We start from the raw sequence: 12,363 nt of genomic DNA, 5'->3' as shown, positions 1-12,363 counted from the left end.
CCTCATCTCAAGACACAAGAGTCTCACTTCTTTTCAACCATTGCCCTTACCTTCAGTTTAGCAGGGTTGTACTTTTAAATGGCATTGCACATCTGCTGACCACTCAGACATTGGGCCGGATCTTCAGCCATGTCTGTCTTGGGCTTTCAGGTTGCAAAAATGAAGAAGATATGATGTCTTGAAGTTATATACTATTTTTGTAAACACTATCAAATTTTCTTTCTGCTTTGTTAACTTTAAACATGAGAATGAATATAGAAAGTTGAAATATTTCTTTGAATGTATTAAGTTTCATTGCCAATCAGTGAATATTCAGAGGGGATGTCCAAGATGCTGTATCATATTGATAGTAGATTCATAAGTTGTTGGTCATTAATATTTTGTGTTTTTTATTTACAGAAACTTATTGGAGAAGTGTTTAATATTGTGAGCCAACAGTCTACTGCTCGACCTGGCTGCATTATTGAACTCGATGCAATAACCAACCAAGTAAAAACATGCTTATGAATTAGTGATATTCTTAAACTTTATCCCCTGGTGTTTTATATGTATATGATACATGTCATTCTCAGAATAATTTTCTTGTTTGATATTAAATGTAGACAACTTCTGTTGATTCTCCTAGTGAAAATCTATTAATGATGTAGTGATTATTTTTCTTCTTGGAAAACCAAGAACCATATGTTGTCATTTATAAATGGGAGCTAAGCTATGAGTACGCAAAGGCATACAGAGCAATAAAGTAGACTTTAGAGACTCAGAAGGGGGAGGGTCTAAATTGGACTAGAGATTAAACAAACTACCTATTAGGTACAGTGTACACTACTTGGGTGATGGGTGCATTAAAATCTCAGAATTCGTTACTATATAGTTCACCCATGTAACAAAAAACCACTTGTACCCCAAAAGGTATTGAAATAAAAATTTTTTAAAAAGGAATTATTTTTCTCCAGTTGAATTGTATTTTTAACTTTATTTACTGTTTAAAGGAAATTTGATTCAGTTTGAGAAACCATGACTGTGATCTTGAAATGCTGAGAGAAAACACAGTGCAGCTGCATAGAGGTTTGGGTTGTGCTTTCTCATTTTATATTATTACTCTTTTCGACTCAGTAGAGGGTAACCTCAGCTTCAGAGTATTTGCCTTGTTAGGCCCCATGTTGGATACTTGTATGAGGTCTTTAAAAATGCAGATGAAAGTCAGATCAAAGTGGACATTGATTTTTTAATATCAGGCCCTTTGTGTAGTCTGTATTCTTCTCTAGCTACTACCTAGGAAAGAAGGAGAACCCTTCTCCCTACAGGGAGGTGTAAAACCCATTTTAGTCCTCAGGATATTTGTTTCTTTAGGACTAGGTTAATGGTCTAAGGGATAGAATTAGCATTGATTTCAAATATAAAAACGATTCGTTTGGTAAGGAAGCTACCAGTAGTTTTAAACAGGGAAATGAAGAAAGATCCAACTATGGATAGAAGTATAGAGTTATATCATAATTTTTCTTTGGTGTCTTACACTTTCTCTTGGGGAAAATGTAATAATTTCTGCTAATATAGATATATTACCACATCATCTCTTCATAGCAGAACTGGGGCTGCCAGACTCATAATTCTAATACCTCCTGGGAAATGCTTAACTTTTAAATCCCCAGTGCTGTACCTTCTTCAGATTCAACCTGTGATTCCTTTTTTCTACTCCATAGGGAGGTAGAAGAAGAGTGGGTTTGCTTCTTTTCTATAGATAAGTTAATTTTAATGGATTGGATGTTAAATTCATTCCCTACTTTAGCCTCCTTGCCACTCTTTACCATGGGCTGTTAATATAGTCTGCTCTCACAAAGTAGTAATTTTAGTTCATATTTGTTGAACATTTTTTTCTCTGCTTCTTGTGGCTATTTTTAACACAAAGCCTGGTAAGCTGTAAGCAATAATAAATGACAGTTTAAAATTCTTTCTAGGCTTGTTCCCAGTGCGTTGTTTGATTTCTGTATCCATGAAGACATCACCCTTCTCTTTTCTTTCATCTGTTCTTTGTCCCTTAGGGAGGTGACCTTCTAGACAATGAATGTGAAAGAGATTTTTAATGTTTCTACCTGGAGAAACATGTAATACCCTATAACTTTCAAAAATTATATGGCCTAACTTAATACTCTAATGCTTTTATTTTTTTCTATTATGTAAAGAGTCAGGTTTTCTTTTATTTTATAAGATTATAGACTCCTCCTCTAATGCCAAGATAATCATAGCTTTCTCAGAATCTCTGGGTCAGCCATCTAATTGTCTTAACACACTTCCATAATAAGTTTTTGTTTGGATCTAGCCTTTCCTTGAATTTCAGTTCATGTTAAGATTCTCAGTAGACATATGTGTGTGATAGTCTTAAAACATGGTCATGGGCCGGGCGCGGTGGCTCACGCCTATAATCCTAGCACTTTGGGAGGCCGAGGCGGGTGGATCACGAGGTCAAGAGATCGAGACCATCCTAGTCAACATGGTGAAACCCTGTCTCTACTAAAAATACAAAAATTAGCTGGGTGTGGTGGCACAAGCCTGTAGTCCCAGCTACTCAGGAGGCTGAGGCAGGAGAATTGCTTGAACCCAGAAGGTGGAGGTTGCGGTGAGCCGAGATCACGCCACTACACTCCAGTCTGTGTAACAAGAGCAAAACTCTATCTCAAACAAAACAAAACAAAACAACATGGTCATGGAGCATAGGAGTTGATGGTGATGTTTCATTTGTCCTTTGAGGGGTTCTAGTTAATTATGTGTAAGTTTCGTTCTATAGAGATGTGTCATCCCACTGGCTGTTATAGGATCCCTCGTAATTCCCACTAGACAGAACTATTGGGATACTTTGAGGAGCTTTCTGTGTTTTGTTTTTTGGTTCTCCAGTGGAATTCAAAAAACTATGAATTGTATAGTAGTCTAGTGTGTCTTACATAGTTAATGCAGCCCTCCCCAGCCAGTTGTGAATGTGATGCTTTCAGACCCAAAGTGGTGACGGTTGCTTACCTGTTCTTTAAATTTGTTTTTTTTTTTTTTTGCTTTCTTTTCTTTTTTAGAAACAAACATGTTGATTTGATTTGATTTGTTCTTACTAACACTTCCTTGTTATCTTTGAAAGTAATTTTCTCTGATCATGATATATATATATATATATATATATATATATATATAGTTTTTTTTTGAGGTGGAATCTTGCTCTGTTGCCAGGCTGGAGTACAGTGGCACAGTCTGGGCTTACTCCAGTCTCTGCCTCCTGGGTTCAAGTGATTTCCCTGCCTCAGCCTTCCAAGTAGCAGCTGGGATTACAGGCACATGCCACCACACCCAGCTAATCTTTTTTTTTTTTTTGTATTTTTAGTGGAACTGTGGTTTCACTATCTTGGCCAGGCTGGTCTTGAACTCCTGACCTCATGATCCACCCACCTTGGCTTCCCAAAGTGCTGGGATTACAGATGTGAGCCACCACACCCAGCTAGGATAGTTATGATTTTTTTTTATGTTGCTTTTTTCTTTCTAATTAATAGTAGATAAAGAATAGAAATTGTCTATTTCTTCTGCATTACTTTTGGGGAGGTGGTGGATGGGAGTTGGGAGATAGGGAATTTCAAAGATAAAACCTCTTCATTTTTGTTTATATTTGTAGTGTGGCTCAAATACACAGTTGCTTCATGTGTTTCAAGAAGACTTCATTATAGGATATAAACCACATAAAGAAGATATGGAGAAAAAGGAAACAGAAATATTTTTTCAGCCATCACAAGGTACTTTAAAAAAATAGTCTGCATTTGTTTGCCTTCATCCTAAGAAAATGATTTTCTAAGCTTTATTGAATATGGATCTTCAAAAGTTATCACTTTCATAATTTTTGACAGGTAAACTAGTTCTGTCAAAATTGCTTGTAGATGAAGAGGGCATGTGGGTGAAAATTACTTTTTGAAAGACAGTTCACCAGTGACATAGACTTTTGCCAAGAAAAGGTATTTATGAACCTTAATTTGTTTGAAAAAATAAGTTTAATTATTCAACCCTATAATTAAATTATTTTGATTGTCAGTTAAGTTCCATTTGGTGTCTTAACGAAACCAGTTAATTTTAGTATATGTTTAAAAAAGTACCCAGTAAATTGCTTCAGGCCAATGATGAATATAAGATACAAGGTATCATGTTGTGTGGGACACTAGAAACGTCATGGAAATACTCAATGTAAGGTACCATCTCACAGTTTTCCCCTTTGAAGTGTGGTATTTTTTTCTTTTTTGTGAAAGTAGTTTAACCCTTTCAAAAACAAGCAATATGATGTTTAATTTAAACTTTATAACTTAGTTTAAAATGTGCCCTTCAGAAATTAAACTTTTATTTACAGTTTTTAAATTTGCAAATAAAATTGTGTGTGTGTATATATATATATATATAACTTCATAATTATAAAACCATCATGTTCTGTTTGAGTGAAAAGACATGTCTTACTTTAAGAGTTAAGTGTCTTGTGAATATTTGGTTTACAAAGGATTTTCAGATAATCTCATTTGGTTACAAATTGTGAATTATCTAGGTGGATACATTTAATTTTCTCAGTGTAGTTTTCATCACAAAATTATGCATAGACATCTAAGGAAACTGTTTCTATGGAATTTGTGCAGATAATTTCCTTTGCTTTAGTGGAAAATCAGATTGAGGTCCTTCTAAGAAGCTTAGCGCAAACATCTTTTCACACCTGAGATTAGTAACTGTTTTTCTTTCATATAGCTTTCTTCATACAGAAAACTTTTCTTATTTATGTTATTTAATTATGTTCAGTTTTATTCACTATCATTATAACAGCACTACTGCTTTACAGATTTAAAATGTACTTTTCTGTAGTATCTTACCTTTGTCTGGGTTAATCTTTTTAATATGGTTTCCAACAAATGTAGCTGACATTTATCATGTTGTTTCTTTTTTTTTTTTTTTTTTTTTTTTGGTGGACCAAAAGTTTTTTAATGGGCATTTGAAAACCATTAAAAATAAAATAATCTAATAACAAGGGTGATTATATACTTAATAACTCTACTTTTTAAACTCAGTGGTAATTTACTTTTACAGTCTCGTAAAGAAGGGATCTCTAAGCAAGATATAAACACAGAAAATAAAAGGAAAACATAATAAACTTGGCTATACAAATTTTTTTTTGTTTTTGAAACAGTCTTGCTCTGTCACCCAGGCTAGAGTACAGTGGTGTGATCTCACTTCAGTGCAACTTCTACCTCCCAGGTTCAAGCAATTCTCATGCCTCAGCTTCCCAGGTAGCTGAGACTACAGTCATGAGCCACCTGCCCCTACCCCACTTCTACCCCCGGCTAATTTTTCTATTTTTAGTAGAGACAGGTTTTCATCATGTTGGCCAGATTTGTTTCACCATGTTGGCCAAAATCTCATGTTGAAACGTAATCCCCTGTGTTGGAGGTGGGCCTGGTGGGAGGTAGCGGATCCTGGGTGGGTAGATCCCTCATGAATGGCTTGGTGCCGTCCTCATTGTAATGAGTGAATTCTCTGGAAAGCTGGTTCTTTAGAAGGGTGTGGCCCCTTCCCTCTCTCTTACTCCCGCTCTGGCCATGTAATGAGCCTACTCCCTCTTCACGTTCCACCATGAGTAAAAGCTTCCTGAGGCCTCCCTAGAAACTGACATGGCACCACACTTCTTGTACAGCCTGCAGAACTATGAGCCAATTACACCTCTTTTCTTCCTAAATTACCTCTCAAGTATTCTTTCAAAGCAACACAAAATAGCCCTAACATGCTTTTCTGTATGGCTTCAATTTCACCATGCACATACATGAAAAATAACAAAAATATAAAAACATAAATAAAAGAAATTAGTACTCTAAGGAGAAGATCAATATTAGGGATGGAGGGGTGATTCCAATAAAGGACACATAATATTTATCCGATATATAATAGTAACAGAGGTCTGAGGTCTATTTCAGCAGTAACTAGTTGAAAAAGTCTGGTCCAGAAAGCCAAAGTCTTGCATCTCATGGTATCTTGTACCTCTAAAGAGATGGATGGCCCAGAGTGCAATAGTTAATATTTCTGAAAGAAATGTAAACTGTAATACACATCTTATACATAGTACTGGAACTCCATGTAAAAACTGGAATTGTGCTCTTTTTCTTCATTTTCAGATGCTAATTTTATAAATATGTTTTCTTTTTGATTCCTTTTAAGAGATAAAACAATTTAGAGGGAATAATAAAAAGTAATATTGAAATTATGCAAGAAAACTTAATTCAGTTATTTAGAAAAAGTTCAAGCTTTATCAATAATTTAAGAAATTAAATTTTCTTTAGCTGATATATTATAATTCCTGACAAGCATTTTTTAGTGACATGTTGCATGCAGTATGGATAATTTGGGCTTATGTTTCAGTCTGAATTGGGAGTGCATGATTTATAAGTTTTGTGGTGTATACCACAGCTTTAAAAAATCTATAAATTAAAGATAAGGAAATAGAAAAGCTTTTCATTTCTATTATATATTTGAGAGCAACTTTTAAAAAAAAGGAGGTAACACCCCAGCAAACCATGTATTCTTTTTTTTTTTTTTTAATATATTTTACTGCACTTTAGGTTCTGGGGTACATGTGCAAAACACGCAGGATTGTTGCATAGGTACATACATGGCAATGTGGCTTGTTGCCTCCGTCCCCCTGTCACCTGTATCTGGCATTTCTTTCCGTGTTATCCCTCCCACCCTCCCTACCCCCCGCTGTCTCTCCCCTATTCCCCCACAACAGACCCCAGTGTGTGATGCTCCCCTCCCTGTGTCCATGTGTTCTCATTGTTCAACACCTACCTATGAGTGAGAATACGCGGTGTTTGTTTTTCTGCTCTTGTGTCAGTTTGCTGAGAATGATGGTTTCTAGATTCATCCATGTCCCTGCAAAGGAGATACAAACTCATCATTTTTTATGGCTGCATAGTATTCCATGGCATATATGTGCCACATTTTCCTTGTCCAGTCTATCATCAGTGGGTGCTTGGGTTGGTTCTAGGTCTTTGCTATTGTAAACAGTGCCACAGTGAACATATGTGTGCATGTGTCTTTATAATAGTATGATTTATAATCCTTTGGATATATATCCAGTAATGGGATTGCTGGGTCAAATGGAATTTCTATTTCTAGGTCCTTGAGGAATTGCCACACTGTATTCCACAAGAGATGAACTAATTTCCACTCCCACCAGCAGTGTAAAAGCATTCCTATTTCTCCACATCCTCTCCAGCATCTGTTGTCTCCAGATTTTTTAATGATCACCATTCTAACTGGCATCTCAATATGGTTTTGATTTGCACTTCTCTAATGACCAGTGATGATGAGCATTTTATCATGTTTCTTGGCCTCATAAATGTCTTCTTTTGAAAAGTGTGTGTTCATGTCTTTCACCCATTTTTGAATGGGTTTGTTTTTTTCTTGTAAATCTTTTTTAGTTCTTTGTAGATTCTGGATAATTAGCCTTTTGTCAGATGGGTAGATTGCAAAAATTTTTCCCATTCTGTTGGTTGCTGGTTCACTTTAATGATTGTTTCTTTTGCTGTACAGAAGCTCTGGAGTTAAATTAGATCCCACTTGTCTATTTTGGCTTTCATTGTAATGCTTTTAGTATTTTAGTCATGAAGTCCTTGCCTACTCCCATGTCCTGAATGGTTTTGCCTAGGTTTTCTTCTAGGGTTTTTATTAGGCCTTATGTTTAAGTCTTTAATCCATCTGGAGTTAATTTTAGTGTAAGGTGTCAGAAACGGGTTCAGTTTCTGCTTTCTTCACATGGCTAAACAGTTTTCCCAACACCATTTATTCAACAGGGAATCCTTTTCCCATTGCTTGTTTTTGTCAGGTTTGTCAAAGATCAGATGGTTGTAGATGTGTGGCTTTGCCTATGAGGCCTCTGTTCTGTTCCATTGGTCTATTATCTCTGTTTTGGTACCAGTACCATGCTGTTGTGATTACTGTAGCCTTGGAGTATACTTTCAAGTCAGGTAGCGAGATGCCTCTAGCTTTGTTCTTTTTGCTTAGAATTGTCTTGGCTATGCAGGCTCTCTTTTGGTTCCATATGAAGTTTAAGTAGGTTTTTTCCAGTTCTGTAAAGAGGGTCATAGGTAGCTTGATGGGGAGAGCGTTGAATCTATAAATTATTTTGGGCAGTATGGCCATTTCCCCAATATTGAGTTTTCCTAACTATGAGCACAGAATGTTTTTCCATCTGTTTGTGTCCTCTCTGATTTCCTTGAGCAGTGATTTGTAGTTCTCCTTGAAGAGGTCCTTTACATCCTTTCTTAGTTGTATTCCTATGCATTTTACTGTGTTTGTAGCAATTGTGAATGGCAGTTCATTCTTGATTTGGCTCTGTTTAACTCTATTATTGGTGTATAGGAATGCTTGTGATTTCTGCACATTGATTTTGTATCCTCAGACTTTGCTGAAGTTTGCTTATCAGTTTAAGGAGATTTTGGGCTGAGACGATGGAGTCTTCTAAATATACAGTCATGTTATCTGCAAATAGGGAATTTGACTTCCTCCTTTTCTAATTGAATACACTTTATTTCTTTTTCTTGCCTGATTGCTCTGGCTAGAACTTCCAATACTATATTGAATAGGAGTGGTGAGAGAGGGCATCCTTGTCTAGTGCCAGATTTCAAAGGGAATGCTTCCAGTTTTTGCCCATTCAGTATGATATTGGCTGTTGGTTTGTCGTAAATAGCTTTTATTATTTTGAGATACATTCTGTGGTAATGTAGTTTATTGAGAGTTTTTAGCATAAAGTGCTGTTGAATTTTGTCAAAGGCCTTCTCTGCATTTATTGAGATAATCATATGGTTTTTGCCTTTGGTTCTGTTTATGTGGTAGATTACATTTATAGACTTGCGTATGTTGAACCAGCCTTGCATCCCCAGGATGAAACCTACTTGATCGTGATGGATAAGCTTTTTGATGTACTGTTGGATTCAGTTTGCCAGTATTTTATTGAAGATTTTTGCATCTATGTTTATCATGGATATTGGCCTGGAGTTTTCTTTTTTTGTTGAGTCTCTGTCAGGTTTTGGTATCAGGATAATGTTGGTCTCATAAAATGATGTGAGAAGGATTCCCTCTTTTTGGATTGTTCGGAATAGTTTCAGAAGGAGTGGTACCAGCTCCTCTTTGTATGTCTGGTAGAATTCGGCTGTGAACCCATCTGGACCTGGGCTTTTTTTGGTTAGTAGGCTATTAATTGCTGCCTCAACTTCAGCCCTTGTAATTGATCTATTCAGGGTTTTGACTTCTTCTCTGGTTTAGGCGTGGGAGGGTGCAAATGTCCAGGAATTTATCCATTTCTTCCAGGTTTACTAGTTTGTGTGCATAGAGTTGTTTGTAGTAAGCTCTGATGGTAGTTTGTATTTCTGTGGAATCGGTGATGATATGCCCTTTATCCTTTTTTATTGCATCTATTTGATTCTTCTCTCTTTTCTTTTTTATTAATTTGGCTAGCAGTCTGTCTATTTTGTTGATCTTTTCAAAAAACTAGCTCCTGGATTTATTGATTTTTTTGAAGGGTTTTTGTGTCTCTATCTCCTTCTGTTCTGCTCTGATCTTGGTTATTTCTTGTCTTTTGCTAGCTTTTGTATTTTTTTATCTTGCTCTCTAGCTTTTTCAATTTTGATGATAGGGTATTGATTTTAGATCTTTCCTCACTTCTCATGTGGGAATTTATTGCTGTAAGTTTTCCTCTAGACACTTCTTTAAATATGTCCCAGAGATTCTGGTACATTGTGTCTGTATTCTCGTTGATTACGAAGAACATCTTTATTTCTGCCTTCATTTCGTTGTTTATCCAGTCAACATTCCAGAGCCAGTTGTTCAGTTTCCATGAAGTTGTGCAGTTCTGAGTTAGTTTCTCAATGCTGAGTTCTAGTTTGATTGCCCTGTGGTGGGAGAGACTGTTTGTTATAATTTCTGTTCTTTTGCATTTGCTGAAGAGTGATTTACTTCCAATTATTTGGTCAGTTTTAGTGTAGGTGTGATGTGATGCTGAGAATAATGTTTATTCTGTGGATTTGAGGAGGAGAGTTCTGTATATGTCTATTAGGTTTTCTTGATCCAGATCTGAGTTCAAGTCCTGGATATCCTTGTTATTTTTCTGTCTTGTTTATCTGTCTAATATTGACGGTGCAGTGTTTAAGTCTCCCACTATGATTGTGTGGGAGTCTAAGTCTCTTTGTAGGTCATGAAGAACTTGCTTTATGTATCTGGGTGCTCCTGTATTGGGTGTTTATATATTTAGGTTCATTAGCTCTTCTTGTTGCATTGATCCTTTTACCATTATGTAATGTCCTTCTTTGTCTCTTTTGATCTTTGTTGGTTTAAAGTCTATTTTATCAGAGACTAGGATTACAAATCCTGCTTTTTTGTGTTCTTCACTTGCTTGGTAGATCTTCCTCCATCCCTTTATTTTGAGCCTGTGTGTATCCTTGCATGTGAGATGGGTCTCCTGAATACAGCACACTGATGGGTTTTGACTTTTTATAAAATTTGCCAGTCTGCATCTTTTGATTGGGACTTTTAACCCATTTACATTTAAGGTTAATAATTGTTATATGTGAATTTGATCCTGCCATTTTGATGCTAGCTGGTTGTTTTGCCCATTAGTTGACACAGTTTTTTCATTGTGTCAATGCTTTTTGCCATTTGGTACGTTTTTGGAGTGGCTGGTACTGGTTGTTCCTTTCCATGTTTAGTGTTTCTTTCAGGAGCTCTTGTAAGGCAGGCCTGGTGGTGACGAAATCTCTCAGCAATTGCCTGTTCATAAAGGATTTTATTTCTCCTTTGCTTATGAAGCTTAGTTTGGCTGGATATGAAATCCTAGGTTGAAAGTTCTTTTCTTTAAGGATGTTGAATTTTGGCCCTGACTCTCTTCTGGCTTATAGAGTTTCTGCCAAGAGATCTGCTGTGAGTCTGATGGGCTTCCCCTTGTGGGTAACCCGACCATTCTCTCTGGCTGCCCTTAGCATTTTTTCCTTCATTTCGACCCTGGTGAATCTGATGATTATGTGCCTTGGGGTTGCTCTTCTTGAGGAATATCTTTGTGGTGTTCTCTGTATTTCCTGGACTTGAATATTGGCCTGCCTTGCTAGGATGGAGAAGTTCTCCTAAATAATACCCTGAAGAGTGTTTTCCAGTTTGGATTCATTCTCTTTGTCACATTCAGGTACACTTATCAAACGTAGATTGGGCCTTTTCACATAATCCCATATTTCCTGTAGGCTTTGTTCATTTCTTGTCACTCTTTTTTCTCTAATCTTGCCTTCTCGTTTTATTTCATTCAGTTGATTTTCAATCTCTAATATCCTTTCTTCTGCTTTGTTGATTTGGCTATTGAAACTTGTATATGCCTCTCGAAGTTCTTGTGTTGTGTTTTTTTAGCTCCATTAAGTCATTCATATATTTCTGTAAGCTATTTATTCTCGTTAGCATTACGTCAAACCTTATTTCAAGGTTCTTAGTTTCTTTGTATTGGGTTAGAACATGTTCTTTTAACTCAGAGAAGTTTGTTATTACCCACCTTCTGAACCCTGTTTCTGTCAATTCATCACACTCATTCTCCATCCAGCTTTGTTCCTTTGCTGGTGATGAGTTGTGCTCCCTTGTAGGAGCAGAGGTGTTCTGATTTTGGGTGTTTTCATCCTTTTTGCACTGGTTTCTTCCCATCTTTGTGGATTTATCTACCTGTGGTCATCTTTGTAGTTGGTGACTTTTGGATGGGGTCTGTAAGTGGACGTCCCTTTTGTTGATGATGAAGTTATTTCTTTCTGTTTCTTAGTTTTCCTTCTAACAGTCAGGCCCCTCTGCTGCAGGACTGCTGAAGATCCACTCCAGACCCTGCTTGCCTGGGGATCACCTCCAGTGGCTGCAGAACAATAAGGGTTGCTGCCAGTTTCTTCTTCTGTTATCTTCATCCCAGAAGGATACCCACCATTTGTTAGCCTGAGCTTTCCTTTATGAGGTGACTCTTTGGATATGCGGGGGTCAGAGAGCTGCTTGAGGAGACAGTCTGTCCCTTATAGGAGCTCAAGTGTTCTGTTGTTCTGTTCAGAGCTGCTGGGCAGGTACGTTTAATTCTGCTACCATGGAACTCATAACAGCCTTTCTTCCCAGGTGTTCTGTCTTGGGAAGATTGGACCATATTTATAAGTTACTGACATGCTGCTTCCTTCTTTCAGAGCTGCCCTGTCCAGCAAGGAGGTAGCCTAGTCATAGTCTGCCAGCAGAGGCATTGCTGAGCTGCCTTGGGCTCTGCTCAGCTGCTGTGTGAACTTTCTTGTGGTTTGTTTATAGAGGTATAGTTAGAAC

The 12,363-nt window shown here is 37.0% G+C and overlaps 1 protein-coding gene across 9 annotated transcripts in view; it reads left to right on the top strand.

Annotated features, from left to right (window-relative positions):
* DMXL2 (Dmx like 2) overlaps positions 1 to 12,363 on the top strand; it is a 179,537-nt gene that overhangs the window by 92,496 nt on the left and 74,678 nt on the right. For all 9 annotated transcript variants that reach the window (XM_078334244.1, XM_035259655.3, XM_035259654.3 and 6 more), the window contains 2 exons: positions 400 to 489; positions 3,647 to 3,764. In XM_078334244.1, the coding sequence (XP_078190370.1) occupies positions 400 to 489; positions 3,647 to 3,764 (208 nt within the window). The remainder of the gene's footprint in view (positions 1 to 399; positions 490 to 3,646; positions 3,765 to 12,363) is intronic.

The sequence above is a fragment of the Callithrix jacchus genome, chromosome 8 (assembly GCF_049354715.1).
Source record: "Callithrix jacchus isolate 240 chromosome 8, calJac240_pri, whole genome shotgun sequence".
NCBI classification, from domain to species: Eukaryota; Metazoa; Chordata; class Mammalia; order Primates; family Cebidae; genus Callithrix; species Callithrix jacchus.
This window is presented reverse-complemented; position numbering and strand designations above follow the sequence as displayed.